The sequence below is a fragment of the Cottoperca gobio genome, chromosome 3 (genome assembly GCF_900634415.1).
Source record: "Cottoperca gobio chromosome 3, fCotGob3.1, whole genome shotgun sequence".
NCBI classification, from domain to species: domain Eukaryota; kingdom Metazoa; phylum Chordata; class Actinopteri; order Perciformes; family Bovichtidae; genus Cottoperca; species Cottoperca gobio.
In genome coordinates this window covers 9,468,143-9,488,905 of record NC_041357.1, presented here as the reverse complement: position 1 = coordinate 9,488,905, position 20,763 = coordinate 9,468,143, and the positions used below count along the sequence as shown (strand labels likewise).

At 39.2% G+C, this 20,763-nt stretch overlaps 1 protein-coding gene across 1 annotated transcript in view; it reads right to left on the bottom strand.

The window, feature by feature from the left end:
* Positions 1-20,763, bottom strand: part of LOC115004539 (protein kinase C-binding protein NELL1-like) — a 239,280-nt gene that overhangs the window by 35,880 nt on the left and 182,637 nt on the right. Inside the window, 1 exon segment of the mRNA XM_029426188.1 lies at positions 18,939-19,061. Coding sequence (XP_029282048.1) covers positions 18,939-19,061 — 123 coding nt within the window.

Sequence of the window (20,763 nt, the reverse complement as noted above, 5' to 3'; positions counted from 1 at the left end):
GAATAAGATTGAGAAGAGAATAAAAATGCGGTGGTGCTGCTGTTCAACCATCACAGTAGAAAACATTTCATACCACTGGTATTGGTAATTCACATCCCAAAAAGTAGAAAACAAACTCAGAAAGATGAGCGGTATAGCTGTAATATATTCACCCTCCCTCTGCTCCCCCACCACATTACATTTCCAAGACCCCCGCTACATTGACAAATAGCCTGTGCTGGGGCTGGGAGAAGGAGACTGACCTCCCTTATTGTAGTCCCTGTGACCTCCAGCTAAACTATTTCCCAGCTTAACTGAGACTGTTGCTGACTCGTGACTTCCCTAGACATGCTTATATCCACAGATTTGGTATTTGAGTTTCCCATTAGGGGCCTAGATTACTTTCCGATGGGTGGTGAGAATGGAATCACTCCGTGCCGTGGCTAACAGCCACATTCACGGTCGTTGGGCATCCAAGGATCCATTTTAGAATTAAGAGCAGGGATATCACAGAGAAAGCCAATGGATATTCCACAAATTCAAGTACGAGAAAAAAAGATTTCTTATACGATGGTAGCATAGAACTGAACTAATAATTTACGTCCCGTGCAGTATAGCACAGCTCAATGATGCGCTGCATAAAGACATTGCTAGAATCTCGATAATGATCTCATCTCTACCGTAAAGTTCAAGCTGCTTTTTAGAATATTTTTAAACTTGGCCCTAACATTAAGACAAATGACTATGTGTAGAGTCACCGATAGTCTCACTCCTGTGTTAGCATCAGCATCACATTTGAACCACTGTGGTAATACATGATGATGTTTGAAAAACCCAAAAGGCCGTTTAAAAACACTTAGAGAGATTCAGAATCCTCAAAGACTTATAAAAATCTGATGAGAAGATATTCCATCTGATGCATGATAAAAAAATAGCTTAACCTCTATCACTCTTTTTTCTGTAACGCAACTGGCTACCATCTTTGTTTGGATTAGGAAAATAATGGAGTCGCTACTATGGGAAAAAGGTTAACATTCTTTTTGATCGTGCAGCCGATGGAATTTGTTGTCATCTAGATCAGTGGTCCCTATTTATATATATCATTTGGTACCGGGCCGCACAGAAAGATTGAATAAAAAAATATTTTATTTTGAAAGGTTTTATTTTGAAAAATTACCGGATACTGTCTGTCTGTGTCTCTTGACACATGTCAAGACGCTCGTCTGTCACGTGATACTTTACTTTTTAAAAAAATAAGCCCACAAGCAACAATGAGTGGAAAACAAACATCTTTAAAGAGCTTTTTTGGAAAAGGGAAAAGACCCAATGAGGAGACATTTAAAAGACAACATCAGGAGTCCACCTGCATGCGCCGCTCTGCATAATATACAGGCTCGCAAATGAGGCAACGAAGCCTTCATAACGCCGGCACCCGGCATTAAAAGACAAGCCCTTGGAGTTGTTTTAAAGAAATTTTATATTTCATATTATAATCATATTTATCCTCCCCCCAGGTCCGCGAACATATCTTCTTACATGAAACCGGTCCGTGGCATAAAAAAGGTTGGGGACCGCTGATCTAGATGGTAAGAAGAGAATTTGAGGTTACATTTATACATCAGAGGCGGAAACTGGGGTGAAGTCACTCAGTGATTAACCAACAGATCATTATTATCCAGATTTGGGCTTTTTAGGCTCTTTTAGCTTCCTTTTTTGGTTTTATGGCGCATGTATTGAATGTGTCAGCCTCACAGATATTCATGACGGCATTATTTTTTTAGAAGTCTCACACGGCCATTTTGAACAGATAGATTTGTCTGTTTCTACAAATCTATCAATCTACTAGATGAGACTTAAAGTGCAACATCCTATGTTTGTATGCATGAACTCTAACTTAGTGTTGTAAAGACAGCGAAGCTGGTCGCTGTCTGTGCTGCTGTAAGGACAGTTGTTTCGTAGGACAGTGACAGCCGTATCAGAGGTCACAGTCAGTTTAATCTCGCGTATCCGGACCTATCTCCACGACACTGTGTCAGCAGTGCTAGATAAAGGTCTGGCTTCACACATTATCATTCTGGTATGAGGGGAATAAAAGACTCTTTGTATTTCTTAAAACCAATCACAATGTGGTGACGGTTCCTTTGCAAAATAGATAGCGCGGATAACATAACAGGGAGAGAATGCTGGCTGAAATAGTTAGTTTAGTTTATAGTTTATACCCACAGTCTACATATGGTGAGTCAGTTTGAGCTATTTTCAACAAACCCTAACTCCAGCAACAGCAACAAGCTCTGATAAACCCACTGTACACTCCCTGCACATCACCAAACAGCTGACCGGCAAAGTTAGAGGCTAGCTGGTGAAGAAAGTTAAACATTTAGCACATATTTCTCTCAGGAGATTATGACCAAGTCAGAAAAAAAGAGGAGTACACCTCAGACAACATTATCTGAACCATAATGATGTTGAAATGTGACTGTGTTTCTATCAGCTTGGGCAAACATAAATGGATGCAACAGTTAAGTCTAAACATGTCTTCTAAAAGATTCTCATATCACAAACAGGGAATGAATGTGCAATACAACACATAACAGAGTGCTCCTGAACACATCATCTGTATTTCTGAGAGAGGAACAGATGGTGTATCTAGATAATGGACTCCTCTTCATCTCTCTCTACCAGAAACCTGATCTCAGAGGAAGAACGAGGACTCCCACTCTGCACTGTATGTATTATATCTGCCGAGCATCCCTGCTGAAGAATACATAGCAGCAGGCTTAAATGTAGAGGTCCACTGTCAGGCTGCAAGAATGAGCCGAACAGGGCAGAAACTCGGCTAAAACAGAATTAACGCCGACCCATTTACTCATCCAAATGCCTCACTTTGGTATGCATCAGAGTAGAGGCAGTTCACACTTGGCTATATTCTCTGTTGGGCATCTACTGAACATCCAGATAATGACCGCACTTACAAGACAATAAGGACCCGGGCCAGGCGGTCGGCATGGATTAAAGTCGCGTTAAGGAAGATTTTCACTGCCATAATGTATCTGCAGAGGGTTGAAAGGGTGGTTGATCAATACCGCTGACACGGCAATTAATTCTACCGGGTGCTTTCGGAGATTTCTGGCTTTGGAACGAACCTCCACACATTTGAAACTGCTCATGGATGATGAGTGACCAGCATTAAGCTCCATGTGGATTTCAAAGTAAAAGCAATTCCAGGAAGAATTATTGTTTATTGTTCTCCTCAATTATGTTTTTACTGCTATTAAATGCCACTCTTAGTTTAGACACGTTTGCCGGGTTAAAGTTACCTAAAATGTATTTCATTAAAAACTGAAAGTGGGAGGGATTCTTGGCAATTCATTTGATTCATGTTCAATTAATCTTAAAACACTCTGCCACGTTGGAAGATACACTTGCGGTGCCACCATAGATAAAAAAAATAAAATAATACTTGTCACTGAAATTATGTTCAATTATAATACTGTGGCCTTGTTAACTTCACCCCAATTTCCTTTATTTTCGCATGCAGTTCGGGTGCTGTGATACACGTCAGTCCTCGCAGATGTGATCTACGCCTACCAGTGAAAAACAGGGACCATAATCCATTGCTCCAATAGCTGTAGTACGTCTTCAGAGAGACAGTTTGGAATGTTGCCTCCATAACCAGATGGCAGCAGAATACTGAGCTAACACCACGCTTCCATTAGTTTATGTAGACAGGGAGACTAAAAAACTGACAACCACATTTCTTTTCATGGCACATTTTCTAGATGTAAAACAGCCGTCAGTGTTTAAATGAGCCTTTGAGATTCTTGCTTTTACTCTAAAATCATTTTTATTATATTGTTTCTCTAGTCATGACAGTTTTAGGCAGCATAATACGGCGACATATTTTGTGTACAGTGTTGTCAATTACTAAACAGCCCTGCTTAATGCCCCTTTAAAATCAGTAGATCGCTGTCCCAAGAGTTAGACTGATCTTTTAAAAGCATGCTCTATAATCCTAATCCAAAATTAAACTTTTAGAAATATCCATAAGTAAGAGGCTGCTTTAAAAGACTCGCCAATGCTCTATTTTCCACTACTGCTTGGGAGAGCAAAAACAGAGCAGAGGAGGAGACTTACATTCATCGGGCGGACACAAACACAACTCCAAATAAATGTTACTGTTGTTTCTGTGTTTTCTGGATCTTTGCAAACAAGTTTGCCATAACAACTAGACAGGAATATATATAAATATATATATACACAGTATATATAGTTAAGAATATATTCCTGCTTGGATGTGGGTGACAAGTGTGCGTGTGTGTATGTTTACAGATGCATTCATGTGTTGAACTGCATATGAAAATAGTTTAGAGAATAAAAGTTTATAAAAAGAACATCTGGCAGGACCATGTGGATAAATAAAAGCATACCTCAGCCATATATTCTATGTAAAAAAATCAATTGCTGAATAATAACTAAAAAATAAGAATAAAACAATATTCATCCCACTGCCTCTTTTCCGACTGAATCAGTGTGGGGCAGACATTAACTGGCTGTTCAAGACACGTCTGGATGATTTTATCCATTTTCATCTGTGGAAGAGTCGTGGGGCCATGAACCTATCAGAGCAGCGAGGAGGGAGGAACAGGGACGCCCTTGGCAGCTCGATGTGAGGAGCTTTCATAACAAAGGGTGGTGCAGGACTCGCGTCTCCTTCTATCTGAATCCATTACTGAGACACACAGGTAGGCACAGTGTATTCTCCAACCTCTGCTGTTTCACTGATAAGATGAAGTTTTCTGCTGAGAGGCGGGATGTACTTTAGTGGTGGAAATACCCATGAGCCATGCTGCTGGAATCTGGAGAGATATGCATCACATTGGGTCATGATGCAAATTTTATGACGAAGATTGTTTTAAAAAATAAATTATTTTTTCTACCTTGGTTTTCCATTTCATTCAAATCTTGCAACAAGGGAAACTTCACTTTTTTTATTTATATTTATATTTCTACAACATGGGTAAAATCCAAAAAGTCAGATTAATCCAAACACACACTTTAATTTGTAGTCCCCATCTTTGGATGGTCATAATAATTGTTAAACTCATATATTATACTTTTCTATGTAAGAAACATCCATATCAAGAGATAAAAGATGTAAGTAAGATTTTCTTTTTAAAATTTGGATGAATTGACCCTTTAAGACGTTTTCAGTTTCACCAAAAATAGACGTACAATTATTGTAACAAAAATGATTTTCACCAACATCTCATATCCACAAGTGCTATGTTTTGCTGCTGCAATTATCCGCACAGTTTAAAATAAACAAAGTCCCTCTTGTGTAGTAAAAAGCTCCAGTAAATTGAAGTTAAGAAAAAAGTGGTGAGAAAATGAGCTATTGATTTTATTTCAACATTTAAATGGTGTTTTTAAAATCTGACTTCCACTTAGAGTTCTGTGTTGATTTCTCAGTGACATCTTTGAATATTTTTGAATAAACCCTTGGATTTTTTAAATCGTAAATGAGCCTTATGTTAGTGTATTAGCCATCATTCCAATTAGTTAATTGAGCAGATGCTGGGACTAATTGATGATGCTAGACCCAGATTCAAAACCAGCTTCATCACACAATTGAATTATATTGTAAGGAACAATGTAAACACATGTTTTCATTGTAAGTAAAACCAAAACAAGAACAACCTGAGCCATTATCCAAACACTCAGTTATGAACATCATTTATATTTTCCATGGCTACATCCACGTAATGCTTGCAGATGCAGTTTTTGTTACGTTTGTTACCTTTGTTTTCACTCCCCAATAAGTGGTTTAGATAATATGGATAAGCCATGGATTTTACGACCCTTAACAACATTTTCTTCTAAGAAACACATGGCAACGGGTGAGTAGAATATAATAATACCTGAACCTGAGGTGGGCCCGGTGCCACGAGGAGACTTAAGGGGGCTTAGTTAGATTTTCTGCCCCTTCTGTTTAAGCTTTAAACTGTAAAAATAAATAAATAAAACAACTAAATTGGCTGAGATACACATGACCTGCGGAAACCTGCAACCTCCTAATGTGCTCTATCATATCTGATAAGAATGAGGCAAATCTCGCTATGTCTCTACACAAAGTCTTCCCATTACTGAGCATATAGAGAGAAGAAATATGACTCTGAATACTAGACCTGTCACTGTCGCCCTGACAGACAGCACGTGGTAGAGCAGAGGGTGTATGTAGATGGATGATAAGAGAAGAAGAGAAGTAAGATGATGGAAGTGACAGCTGAGACATTTGCACTAAAAGAGGCTGCAAATGTAAAGTGAAGTTGGATATCGGGTGTCTGTGTCTCTCATGCAGGTGGAAGCCCCATCAGGTGGAGGAGCAGCTGCTATTAAAGGCATCATATGGTCCTCCAAGGAGATGACTTGTTTCATTATTTCACTTTGTCAAAAACACACTACCTGTGTGCCTGCCTGTTTAACCTGTTTAGCCATGCTGGCGACACCGCTCTGATTAATTAGAGGTCATTAGCCAGGGGTGCAAGAAGTATTCAGAGCTTTTAAGTAAATAAAAGTTTAAAATCACAAGTCCCGAATGTAAAAGTGTTTAAATATTAATGTAAAATGCACTTTAAGTATAAAAATACTTTCTATAGAGCCACAATGGGCTCTGCCAGTGTTTCTTTATTAAACATTAAACAATTTTAATTATGATTAACACCATTGATGCAGTAATATATAAGCAGTGTTGGATTAATTAACTAGAACAATACATCATAATTGATATGTTCACTATAGGTTTTGAATATCTGTAGAAGCAGGGTGGGGGTTTCTGGCACAACTACTTCCAAGAGAAGAGATGGAAACTGGATTGTCTTTTTTTTTTTTTTTTTACTCGGCTTGAGGCCTTCACCAGAGTTAATCAGTTGGAAATGCGATGGTCTTACAATAGAGTTGTTCTATATACTACAAGTGTTGCTAGAGTTTTGACCTGTAAAATATTAATTTGAAAAGTAACAAGTAACTATAGCTGGAAAAATATATATTGGAATAAAGCAAACTTCTGGAGCTGTTTTTGTTATCATCCGTGTCGAAAAAAGCAACATAAAATCCATGTTTAAAGTACTTTGTAGTTATCATCTTGTGAATAATAAAGTGTATGTTATTTACTTATTTATTTATCAGTGATATTCATTCTATAACATCATATGAATGAGAATTATTTGGATTATTTTTATTTGGTTCACTTCTGGTTCCCTTCTGGCTGCTTTCTTGGTGTTAAACTAATATTTCCGACTGTGTGTGTGTGTGTGTGTGTGTGTGTGTGTGTGTGTGTGTGTGTGTGTGTGTGTGTGTGTGTGTGTGTGTGTCCTCCAAATTTCCTGCCTGGCAGAAACATTGCACAGATTAGTTGAAGAAACCTGGATATCAGATTATAAAACACACACACACACACACACACACGCACGCACGCACGCACGCACGCACGCACACACACACACACACACACACACACACACACACACACACACACACACACACACACACACACACACACACACACACACAAGGTACTGCCTCCCTTTCACTCTGTATCTTTGTTGAAGTGTCCTTTATTGCTATGAAAGCAGCAATAATAAACAAAGTCATTGATCATATCCTGTCTGTGACAGCAACTTGGACACCATGAAAACACAAGTCAATAAATATTAGTAGATACATTTATAAAATGACACATCATCCATATGAAATTCTAATTTAAATTAAACAATGGCTTTATTGGCATGTCCATATCTAAACACAGTATTGCCAAAGCACATTGTACTTCCGTGTGCATCAGTGTCCATCAGTGCATTAGTGGAGGGCTGCAATAATTGATTAGACAATTTCCCGGTTATTCAATTATATCATTAATAAATTGTTCAGTACCTTCATTACAGATACTGGCAGGATGGACATAGTGGTACTGCATTACATATTCAATTTCAGCAGATCTCTCCTACAGGGGATTGAATGCAAATCTTTATCAATATACAGTATGTATATCAGGGGACATTGTTTTTCCTTGGCTCAGTGACTCTTTTTCTATCAGAAAGCAAACAACAGTGTTTATAAGAGGAGGAACATAATAAAGTATCTAATGGCAGAGGAGGTTGGATGCTTTGAGGAAAGTGGGAAATACGATAAGAATGTCTCGCGAAATATAAAGAACAAAAGAAAGTTCTGCCAATGTTAGAATCAATTGTCCGTGGCATGAAGCTCCACAAGTAATCTGTGGAAACCACTCATCAAACATATGTATCAGGTGTGTTGAACTGATCGCAAATAAACCATGTCCTTTTAATGCAGAGGTCTGTCATTGTCTTCCTCCTCAGATAAAATGTAAGACAACCAAGGCCGTACAGTATATTGTTTCCTTGGAGTCAGTTAGTTAACTTTGACCTACAACTCGAGCCTTCTTATTTACCAACCGCGACGGCAACACTTATATTGTTTTCACCTTGTGAGTCTGTGTGTGTGTCATCGTGGCAAGATGTGCTCCTGTAGTGGGACCGACCACAGAGGAGGTTTACCAGGTATTTATATTTCTGTGGACAGATGTTGTGACTTTAGGTGTGTAGTTGAGATCAAAATTAAGTTTGATTTCGAATTTTGAATAGTTCAAGCAAGAGGGTCGAAAGAGCAATCTGATTTATAAGTAGCGTCTTAATTCTATTATTTCTAAGATTTTTGGATGTTAAATCAAGATGAATATCCATGATACTGATATCCTATATATCCTAATATGACTTGGTATGTAAGTGAGTTATGACTCCAAAGTATTCTTTTTGTCAAGTCTTATTGTGAAAGAAGTGTGATGTGAATGTGAAAAGTTCCATTGCAATTTTAGAAGGAAGTAATTAATGATTTCCCTTTTCAAGTAAAATCCCCCACAATGTCTGTGAGGACACATTATTGGACTTCACTAGTTTAAGTTTCAAGGTGTTTTCTTAGTCAAGTTTTTCTTCCACTTTTCTATTGGTTATTGGTGTGTGTGTGTGTGTGTGTGTGTGTGTGTGTGTGTGTGTGTGTGTGTGTGTGTGTGTGTGTGTGTGTGTGTGTGTGTGTGTGTGTGTGTGTGCAGCCTGCAGCGTGCTATAAATCAGTCAGGGCTCGGAGATCTGAACTAAAGTGTTTTGGAGCCCGGAGCCTCTGGGCTTTGTGCTTTTCAGTCCCGGTCAAAATCCCGTCTGTGTTTTTGTTTTTTGTTACACCAAAGCTATGTAACAGGTGAATTTCTTTATGCTATTAGCGCAGGTTGCAAATTAAATTAGCGATAATTCAGAGAGCGACGAGGGTAACACATTTGGTTCTGAGCAAAATCTGTTTTCTTTGAATTTTCCGTTGATTGGACAAGGGAGAAGGCATCTAGAGGAATTAAACTAACATGAGATGGAGAGCATAACTTTATCAACAGATAAACTAATGCATTATTTATCATCGCAATACATATCCACTGTTGTACACTTGTTCCTATTAAGGCAAATACACATTTTTTACTTAACTTTATTAACTTTAATAGTATTCGAGGACTTCAACAGAGCCCAGAAGCTATTACATTACTTGAAGATGGGTTGAAACTGATGACGGGTCTAATCTGTACAATTTCTTTACCCAGCGTGATGTGTGCTTCAATCTTTTGTGAAGAACAATATGTTTACACAAACTATATTTATTAATTATATTTTGCCGTGTTATTTTCCTTTGTTAAATTACATTTTGTGTGTTACGATGCACTGCAAGTCTTTCACTTTTTAATGGTGCCACCCAGGAAGGTGATGGTAATAAATAACCTATTGTTATCTTACCTACAAACCTGTGTGAGAATGTGTTTCTTTTCATATTCTGAGTAAACAGTAGTTGTATTGTTCGAAATGTGGTTTGATCTTTGTCAATTCCCTGTACTGTACATGGACACAATACCCAAATAAATACACAACATATCTACTGGTGTAGGTGGTGGTAGTATTGTTTGTGCTTCCTTTGCTGCAGATGATTTTCCACAATCAGTGATATTCAGGAGATAACATGGCGTTTGTCAGAATCGATCGATACAATCGATGTCATTGTTGTAAGACTGTAATGGTTATTATATCATAAGGTTTTATTTTGATTAACTGATGCAAGTCTTTTTCTAAAGCCAGCCAAAAAATTATATAATATATAATAAATTAGGCCACACAAGGTTTAGTGTGAGAGGGCTTCAACAGGCAATTTGTCTAATGGCCACTGAATGCAGGCTTACAGCTAAACTGAACTTCTAATTGCAGGTCTCAGTAACTGGCTTGTTTCTTGGTGACACCTTCAAATTAGTATTTTCACGAGTAAGATTTTAATTTTGAAAGAAGGGTATATCTACTTGATAGACTGACACAGTCAGTAATGGTGGTTGTCACTTCCCTGCCTAACCTCCGCTTCACCCAGGCTTTATCCAGGTTGCATAGACCTCCACGAGCCAAAGAAAACTTCCAAGCTACAAAATGATTATTTACACTATAGCAATGCTTTTCAAACGGTTTGGTTGTAAGGCACACCCTTTCATTCACTCCCCAAAGACTCAGAAAGAGTATCCGCAAGTAAGTATTCGTAGGCATGTGTAAATCTCAAATCAAGTCAGTCAGAGCAAGTCTTCAAAAGCAGAGTGAAAGTAAAGATGTAGATGAGGTCATGCAGGTTTCTGAATGGTGACCGATACAATGATATCGTCTCAAGTCCAAGTCAAAGCTCAAGTCTTCATTTCATTGTCTTACTCAAGTCCAAGTCTCAAGTCAAAGCTCTGAGCAGTAATAATATTAAATATTGCTATACAATATATAAGTTTTAGCATTGCAGTAGAGTTTGTAGTTTTTCCATCACACTGCATCACTGATAAGCATCCATGTTAAACAAAGAGAATTATTTTCACAGATTTAATACTGAGCTGACTCAAGACTGATTGAAGACAAAAAAACCACCACAGATCAGATAGAATGAGGACAGAATGCTAGATTTCCGCCTGGTGCGTTACATTACATTACAAGAATGGTTCCGATGGAGCTGATTTTTCTTTTTGCTGCAGCTACAACTAACAGCAGGGCACAGACTAGAATAATTGCCTCAAATGATAATTGCTACAAAGCTTCAAAAACAAGTAGTCTTTTTTTGTACATTTGTAATTAATCATAGCTTCATAGCAGATACTGTGGTATTCACCCAATTAAATGTTGTAAAACACTATGCCCTCTAGCACAGAACTCCTCAGCAGAGAAGCAGCTAAATGTGTTGTTCCTATCAAAAAGGGATGAAGGGGAGCAATAATTATGTAAACAGAGAATTAAATGCTTCACACTTGTAGGGGAAATGAGGGCTGAATCCAACACACACCCTCTATCCCAAACTCTCATTTCCCTCCCTGCAGCAAACACTCCCCTCCCTCCATTTCCCTGAATACATTAGCCTGGGTTTCACTGCTTTCTGTTAACTGGTTGCAACATGGTTCCTCTGTGATTAGCTCCGATAGCTAGATGAGAAATGCACGAGTCAATGCCTTTGTCCTCTGCGCCACTGTTTAGACTCGCTACTCAAATCCTCTCTATTTAAAACCCCTTTGTCTATACAAACCAGTCCTAGGGAATGAAACGGACCATTAACAAGATTAGCTCACTCATTCTGCTGCCGACAAAAGGCTCTGCAATAGGCTGCTGATCATTAGGCTGGCAGCGGGAACAATGCTGATCTATAATCTTCTTGCCGTGCCCCGATTGAACTATTGTGGCTTATTCTCTGAGGGAGATGACATAATGGTAGCCTTTTTTTCTCCCCGGGAGAATTGCAATACAAAAGGAGGGAGGAGAGAAAGAAAGAGTAAGTAAAGCTAGAGGAAGTCATAACCCCTCATTCCTTCTCACTTCTAGTCAGCCCAGACAATCAATAGCAGTGAAATAGGCTCTTGAGATGGAGGCCTTTCTTAATGCACCCCGCAATCAACCCAGTCACAGCAGGCAGACAAGGGGCCTGCTACAGGCCTGCTACAACCTGGTTACATGGCAAATATAGAGTTAAATTTGAAGCTACGCATGTAATTACCAAGGGCACTAACAAGCTGGGTTTTTCCAGCCTAGTGTGTACAGTTTTGGAGCAATGTTTCCGTTTTGATATTGGTGCTGGTTCATATGTCTTGGAAGATTTCTATGTCCCAATCCCAGTCAAATGTTATCTGTGTTTGTTGAGCTTGAAAACAATTGATAGGCAGGTTGTATAAAGAATGATGGCGAGCCACGGCATCAGCAGTCTCCGTGACTTCAGACTGTAACACTATCTCAGACTCATGGCATTAGATTTGCTTGCATAAGATGTGCTATTAAGATGCCAAAATGATAACTGCCACAGTTTCATAATGAACCAAAAATACAGAGACTTGCAATGGTCGGCAACCCACCAGATGCTCCTTGAAACACGAACCCGTCTTGTTTACCATGCTACAACCAATGTAAGAGGTTTCGTTTTTTAAATAGATGTGAACATGTGGACATTTTATTTTAGGCAATTTTTTAAATAAAATTAAAACTTTTAAAATTCAATAGAGGGAATTATTTTAATCAGACATTATGAGCAAAGAGATTTAAATATGTCAGACTCCATCAGACTTTCCCGGTATAAAAAGCCCCTGGTAATTACCAGATAATGGAAACCCTGTTTTGGACTCAAACATATCTAAAGACAGTCATTTTAAACTTACATATGAGCCTCTACAATAGTAGCATTGGCTGTTTGTACAATATCAGCCACAGGCAAATCTATTGTTGTTAGCAAAGTTACTGAAGGGGCATTGCATTGCTGTAGCAACAATATTAGCCACAATTACTCTCCTCTAATGGAAATGTCATGTGAGGTGAAAGAGGAGAGTCATTATTCACATGGCTACACGTTGGGCAGCTGTGGCTCAGGAGCTGGAGTGGTCATCCACCAGTCGGAAGGTCGGTGGTTTGATCCCCAGCCCCAAATTGCCTGGCCTGGCCAACAGTATGTGTGAGGGTGTGTGAATGGTTATCACTACTGATAAGCTGATGTGCACTTTGTATGGTAGCCTCTGACTTGGTATGAATGTGTGTGAATGGGTGAATGCTGACATTGTAAAGTGCTTTGAGTGATTGGAAAAGCGCATTATAAAAAAAGCAGTTTACGAGGTTGTTTGTCAGGAAAACTTAGGTTGTTTTTAACAAATCAACAGTGTTGTCATTTTTCTGTTGACGAAAACATCAAGATGAAAGGTGTCGGTGTCAGTCGCACAGAACCAACAAGCGTGGGCAACTTTCCTGAGCTACCAATCTAACGGGGGGATTAATTATGGAATAAGCGGAATCTGTAGAGCCGCACAGACCACAATGTATTGTAAAAAGACACAATGTCTTTCCAGTGAGTTGGACCAGCGAAATACCAAAAGCCCAGTCCCAGTCTACAGGGGTTGTTGAAGAGCATTCAGAGAAACGTAAGTATTCACTAAATGTAAAAGAAGGTGTTCTGGCAAGTTGAGGAAGGAACAATAAGTCATCACAAAGTAATAACAATAATAAATAAGGGATATGTAGAGTCTTAAAGTAATTGTGTATGCAAAGCTACTTCTGGAGCTGTTTTTGTTATCATCCGTGTCGGAAAAAATACAAAAGGTCAAATTATACTGTCGCAAATAAAATGCTCTCTCTTTGAAAACCAATTCAGGTGTGGCAGTGGAATTTAAAAATGTTTTTCTCTTACAGGAAATAAGCCATTGTTACTCAAGTGCCCTATTTAGCTTTTAACATGTCAAGTTAAACACACCCTTTCTTGGCTCAGAAACCCAATTTTTGCCTCGTCTGCTATGGAGTCATTGCTCAAGGCTGGCCAAATACACTTTTTTGCCTTATTAACATTAGCAGGGACAGGCTGTGGAGCTGCAGTCGCACTCAGACTAATTCCCTTACTCCTGAGAGGGCCGCGGTGATGTATGAGAGGAATGAGATGGGAGGCACAGGTCGATTGGCCAACACTGTTGCCATCACACAGTAATGAGATCTCAGGGGGAGGGGAAAATAGACGCCAATTCCTCCAACTCCCTGCTCACATAATACTAATTGGACAGAATGGGATAGGTAAGACGTAGGAAGTTTTAATGACATTATTAAAAAGTATAGAATTTCCTCACCTGCTTCTGACAAATATCTTCAGTGAGTAGGGTTAACACTTGTCATGAGTGGTTTCTGTATACTGGCTGATCATAGATTAGCTACACTATATAAAAAGTATGTGAACATGCATACCAATGTACTTATCTAAAGTTTTGGTCTGGGGCTGATTTTCATGGTTTGGGCTAGACCCCTTATTTGAATTTAGGATACATCTTAATGTTACAGTATACAGTGATATTTTAGAAGATAAAAGTTCTACGTGTGAAAAGTGGAGCCAATGCGGAACGGCCTTAAACTTGCATTCTCTTTAATATCAAATATGGGGCGACTCCACTGGTTGCGAAAAGAAGTCAGATTGAATAGAAGTCTATGAGAAAATGACCCTACTCCTCACTTGACCTATTAACGGAAGTCTTAATTGCTGGCTTCAAGTCTTATTCAATACAGCATGAAGTTCGTTTGGTAAATTCTGGTCCCATTTAGAGTAAAAAAGACGATAAAGCAGTGTATGCTTTAGGGCGGGGTTACCTTAAAAATAGTTTTTTCAGCGTTCGGTTGTACTTAGCTCAACCCTCTAGTGTAGCGTAGTCCACAAACCAATTGGTGAGGTGACTATGCATACTACGGTACTAAAGCACTTTCCTGAAAATCCCCTATGCACAAAGTGAGCTCTACAAAGAATGGATTTTCCTTGTTTGTTGTGGAATAACTTATAACTAAATCCCATCCAACATCTTTGGGAGGAATTAAAACCTCATTGCCCAACATCAGTAGTCGCCCTCACGGATGCTCTTGGGGCTGTATGGGAGTACATCGTTTGCAGCCAGTTTCCAAAATCTTGAGGAAAGCCTTCTCAGAATAGTGGAGGCTGTTATAGCAGCTGATTAAAATTCATGGCTCTGGCATGACATCACGAGTGTAATGTTCAGGCGCCCACATACTTTGCTCTGGTGCGTATTTGCCATATATATAGAAGGCTTTCTTATAATTTCTTCTTTCATTTCGAGGTATATTTTTAACTTTTGATTTAGGCTGTGCTTTGTTCTTAAAGCTGAGAATAAAGTGCAGCGCAATCATTCAACGTTTTTGGTTTGTTCCTAATTTTGTTTTGTGTTTGCCTGGTTATTCGAACATTATTGTGTATTTTATTGTTGTGTTTTATGTGTTCGTTGTAAAAAGAACTTTAAAATACTGGTTTCATAGAAATAAAGTGTATTATTATTATATTATATTATATATTTTATATTTCAGCATTGGACATAAGTGGAGTCTTTCCACCACATTTAGTAATTTCTATGTATTTATATTTAATCCATATTCTAAACAGTGTTTAAGACAACCGCCTCTATATAGCTGCGCAGTTCCATCATTTGCATATTGGCTGTGACATTCAGAGTGTAAAATATGGAGGGAGAGCTACAGTCAGGTTGGTATGTGTCTGCAAGTGTGTGTGTGTATGTGTGTGTGTGTGTGTGTGTGTGTGTGTGTGTGTGTGTGTGTGTGTGTGTGTGTGTGTGTGTGTGTGTGTGTGTGTGTGTGTGTGTGTGTAGCATGAGCCTGGACACAATCCAAAGGTAGAAATTGTGTGGAAGGCACTTTGCAAATTGCATTGATCTCTCCCTAGACCCACCTCCCACCTGCCGCCCATCCTAATGCCTGTGTTACAGAGAGGTAGAGGGGGTGGGTGCATTTAGACACACCTGCTTCTTTTTCCTTATCCTGTCGCTTTTCTGCCTCTTTCCACTATCAGCGTTGCCTTTCACTTCTCTCTCGCTTTCTCCATCTTGCTCTCCCCCCTTTTTAATCTCTCTCCATCTATCTATCTCTCTCACACACACACACACACCCACACACATTTTCTTCGCTAATCATTGGTATGACTGACATGCTTTCCTCTGTCCTGTCCTTCTAATTACAACAGTATTAGTTGTCACGGTGATGAGCAGCAGTGCAGATGCAGAACATGACTTAATGAGAGACATCATGGTGGAACATGGCCGGGTCATATGTAACCTTGTTTTCATTTTTACCTCTGTTAATCAAGTTGAAAGATGATCAAAATATCTCAACAAGGCTCTTGGCCCAGTGATCAGTGGATTAGATTTCAGTTCTGAACTTAAACGTGTGATTTTAGGGACTTTTAGACTGGTTATTAATAGAACATCAGGTTTTATGACTATCAAAGAAAGATTAACAAAAAGCTAAAGATGACTTTTTATGGAGGTTGCAGCCTCACAAGCTGCAGGTGTTTAGTGTTGGTGGAACCAGCACCGAGGTTGCCTGTAAGGACCCGTCTCATCTGCTGATGTTGGCTCTTTCACAGCAACTGATATCCCATGATGCAACATATTTTCCTGGTGGTTTCTGGAAATCATTTTTTAGTTTGGAAATTCAAAGCCTAATTAAGTGTAATGATCATCCCATCTCTTGGGCAGCAGCCAAGCATAAACACACAGTCATGAAAATTACATAAAAGGGCTTTTTGCAAGCTCGTGGGATCTCTTATAAATTGAACAATAGACATGAGTAGAGCTGCAAATCAAACCGGTACGTTTTGAGTACTGACTGAATTGTGATATTGATTTTTTTTTGAGATTGTTAGTTATACTTTATAAAAGCAAAAGGTTTGGCTCATAGTGGGTAGTGTTTAGTGTCATGGGAGTTTTTTGATGAATAGAAAAGTATAATTTTCATAATTTTCATAACGGCAGCAACTGTTGTCACTGAATCAGGCATTTAAAGTCTCTACATTCAAACACTGTTTCAAGTCTTGCTTTAATGCTTTAGTTGTTACCGACATGTGTACTGTATATCCATTAGAATTTAGCTTCAATAACAATTTACTTAAATATGAATCTCGTATGAAACATATAATATCTGTGGGTAAATGGCAAGCTGAATAATTCTATAGATTCAATAATAATTTGTAATAATTCAATTATATAATAGAATATAATAGAAGAGGAATTGCAAGTATTGTATCAATGTGGAAGTGGATCCAAAATGTAACAAACTATCAGAACATAACCCTGATTGTACATGTTATCTGTGCTATGCTGCCATTTTGGCCAGGTGTTGCCTGGACAAGAGATTTGGATCTCAGACTTTCTGGTTAATTAACCACAGACTGAAGACAATTGAATGCATACAGTGTGTGTTCTCTCTCTTCGCCTCACTGGCTCCGGTGTAAACAAGGCTGTTAATACTCAGGTGGACAGGGGGACTCCATCTCCCTGGATCTTTCTGCAGCTGTGATAATGGTCCATAGGGATATTTGTTGTACTCAACAGGGCGCTTGTGCTTCTCGAAGCTGCCGACACTCTAACGAGTCTCCTCAGACTCCATGAGGACCCAGGTCTGCTCTCTTCCCTGAACCTGCAGTCACAGTCCCACTGTGGCAGCCTTCAGTGCAAATATACAGTTAAATATGGTTCATACAATACATGGCCGAGTGAACACATGAGTCTTAAACTTGAGGTTGTGTGTGTATTTGCACCAACACACACCTAAGAATGTCAGTGGGCATGGAGACAGCTACACATGATTCCACAGATATGCCAAACACGAACATAGGGTCACAGACCTACAATAGAGAAACAAATGCCAATTCAAGCTCTCCAAGGGTTTTTCCATGTAACTGGTAAACAAACATAAATGTAATTTAATGGGGATTTGTATTTCTCATTGTAGTTTGATAAAGGAGTTCTTAAACACAGTGCCGATTTCTGATTTGGAAATCAATAAACAGCAATAAGTCACTCTTGTTGTAAATCTGTCATTTGATAAAAAAGTGCTCAGAGATGCCACTTCTGAATTGGTCAGCCAGTGAAAATGGCTGGTTTGGGCCAAAGCCAATGTTTATTGGCAAGACATCAGCATGAATTGTGACCAGCTACTGAAACCAAGTAATATATCAAATTGCGCAGTAATAGCAGGATGATCTTTCAGATCTCACTTAACATGGCAGCATGCCTGTTTTTAGACACATTTAGCCAAAGATGAATCATTGAAATTGACCAGTATGGGTTATACAAAGCTTGATTTATAATCCCTACATTTAGTAAGCTATTGTGCTCTGGGGACAGCAGCTGTCAGAATAGAGTACTGCACTCTAGTAAAACATTGGAACTGTCACTTTAAGCACCTATTGCCTGCACAGCACTTTGGGTGAGAACAGTGTCATGCGCTATGTTAAGTATCCATTTCAGGATTTGTTATTGTTTCTTTTATTGAAGCACTTTTCCACTTTGATTTAAACACTGGTCGTCTCTGTTTTCATTTTCTGAAGATGACATCACACAAGTGCTTTGACTATTAGTCTGGAGTGTACTAAGAACACTCTTTAGGTCTATGCAACAGGCTGAATGGAGGTCTTAGAAATTAGATTAGATATGTATGTAAATATACAATTCAACTGTTAGCGCTGTATGTGCAACACACACAACCTTACACACTGCACACAATTCTCATTTTTGCACTCCTTCCTCCATCTGTATGATAGAGGACCAACCGGGTGAGGTGCCTGGGTGGGCTGACAGGTCAACAGGGAGCAGGGTGTGCAGTGATGGAGAGGAGACACACATGTGGAAAAACAGGCTGAAACTGCCCAAGAATCAATTTTCATCATCTCTGCGGCAGCTGGTGCCTGGTTAGGTGATGAGAGAGAGGAGTGAACCAGAGCGACCATGATGTTATGGAGCAGAAGATCAGCCACCATCAAAGCACGTGTAGGGAGGTTTGGGTGTCTATTTGTGTGTCTGGAGGGCAGGGACTTACCTCTGCAGATGGTGCCGTTGCCCACGTAGCCCGGCTTGCAGGTACACAGGTGTCCTCTGATGGTGTTGGTGCAGATGGCGTTCTCATCACACAAATTTTGGCCGCTGGCGCAATCGTCATGCTCTGAGGGAGAGATGGAGAGAGAGACTCCACAGTCAGAATAGACTGTGTGCGTGTGTGTGTGTGTGTGTGTGTGTGTGTGTGTGTGTGTGTGTGTGTGTGTGTGTGTGTGTGTGTGTGTCTGAGATGAAGAGGTCATTGCAGAAAATGCTCATTTAATTCTGATGCGAATTCCATGGCTGTCAACAAGCTTGGTGGCTGGTGATTTGAGGTCACAGCTGCCAACAGATATATTTCTGACATCCATATTTTCAAACAACAGTTCAGCTTGGCTCATTTAAAATGGATGATAAATACATTGTGTAATTTGAAAGGTTAATTCAAACAATGACAAAAGGGAAAACTGCATTTTCTAGCCTAGTTTTACTTTAAAACCATCAGGTGTTCGGAGCTACAGTGATACATGCCAGGTGTGCCCACTGATTGCTCAGTATCAGCATCAATTAGCCTAATGATGTTGGCTTAGATACTAGTGAGAGTCAACATCAAGAGTCTATCAACTCTTAACATTCACTTCATCATGTAAACAAGTTGAGCTTTCTAGAATCTTTCAGATCACTAACAACAGAGAGTTTACATCTGATAATGGAAAATGGTTGCTTAAAGAGTCTCAATATGTCCCAGTGCACCGATACAATAACAGTAAAAGACCAAATATGGACTCCACGTTTCTACTGAAAACCATGGGGCCACGCCAGCTGCATAGAGACCGTGTGAGGGTCACAAGAACGGTGGTTGGTCAGCATTGGCTTTGATTGTGTGAATAATGTGTTGCAAGTTGAACAAGCTATAGAATATAACAGATTCTCCTTCACAGTAACACAACTAGAGAAAACTCTTTTTCACAGAGATGGCACACGTTTCCACGGTTGCTTATATCACAAACCGAATAAAAGAACGTAAACACACATAATGGATGATGATACGACCAGATCAAGTACACGACGGATCCATCTAATGTTCCGGGGGTGAACTATACAAAACAAAAGTCAAAACTTACGCCATACGTTTCTACGACAACACTCCCCTTGTGTCAACAATACACCCATTTGTTTCACTAAGAGGACAATAAATGAATACAGTCATTAGACTATAACGAAATATAATGAAAATGACAACAACAAAAAAGCTTTGTTACTTTTCACATATTTATACATACAGTATCTGACCCGTGTCATGCAACTTTCAGTAAAAGCTGCTTCCTACACAGATAACTCATCAAAACAATGTAATGAATGTTTGAATATTAAAGCAGTTAACAATGCAGTGTTTTCCAGTTTAAAAGGAGTTGGCTACATATGGCTGCGGAGATACAAACTAATTCAATCACACAGTAGATGAGAGCATCACGCCAGCTATTTCTCCATTTATCCTTGAATAGAAAGTCCCGCGGCCCTTCATGGGATGGATATATTCAAGGACCATAAAAACAGAGAGACTATTTTATTATAGAAAACAGTGCAAGGTCAGCATTATGAAAATATGTTTCATAAATTTGGTTCATTCATGAAACGCTGACTCACAATAACATGGTGGTACACTACATAGTGCTGTATATTGCACATGCTCAGGGTCATTGTTTTATATTCTGCTGGGTACCAATGACTGCTCTCTTCACCTTTATATGTTGCTGTTTCCTCAAGGCCAGAGGGAATATAAGGTGGTTTTAGTTTTAGTACACTGCAGTGTAGCTACAAAACTTGAG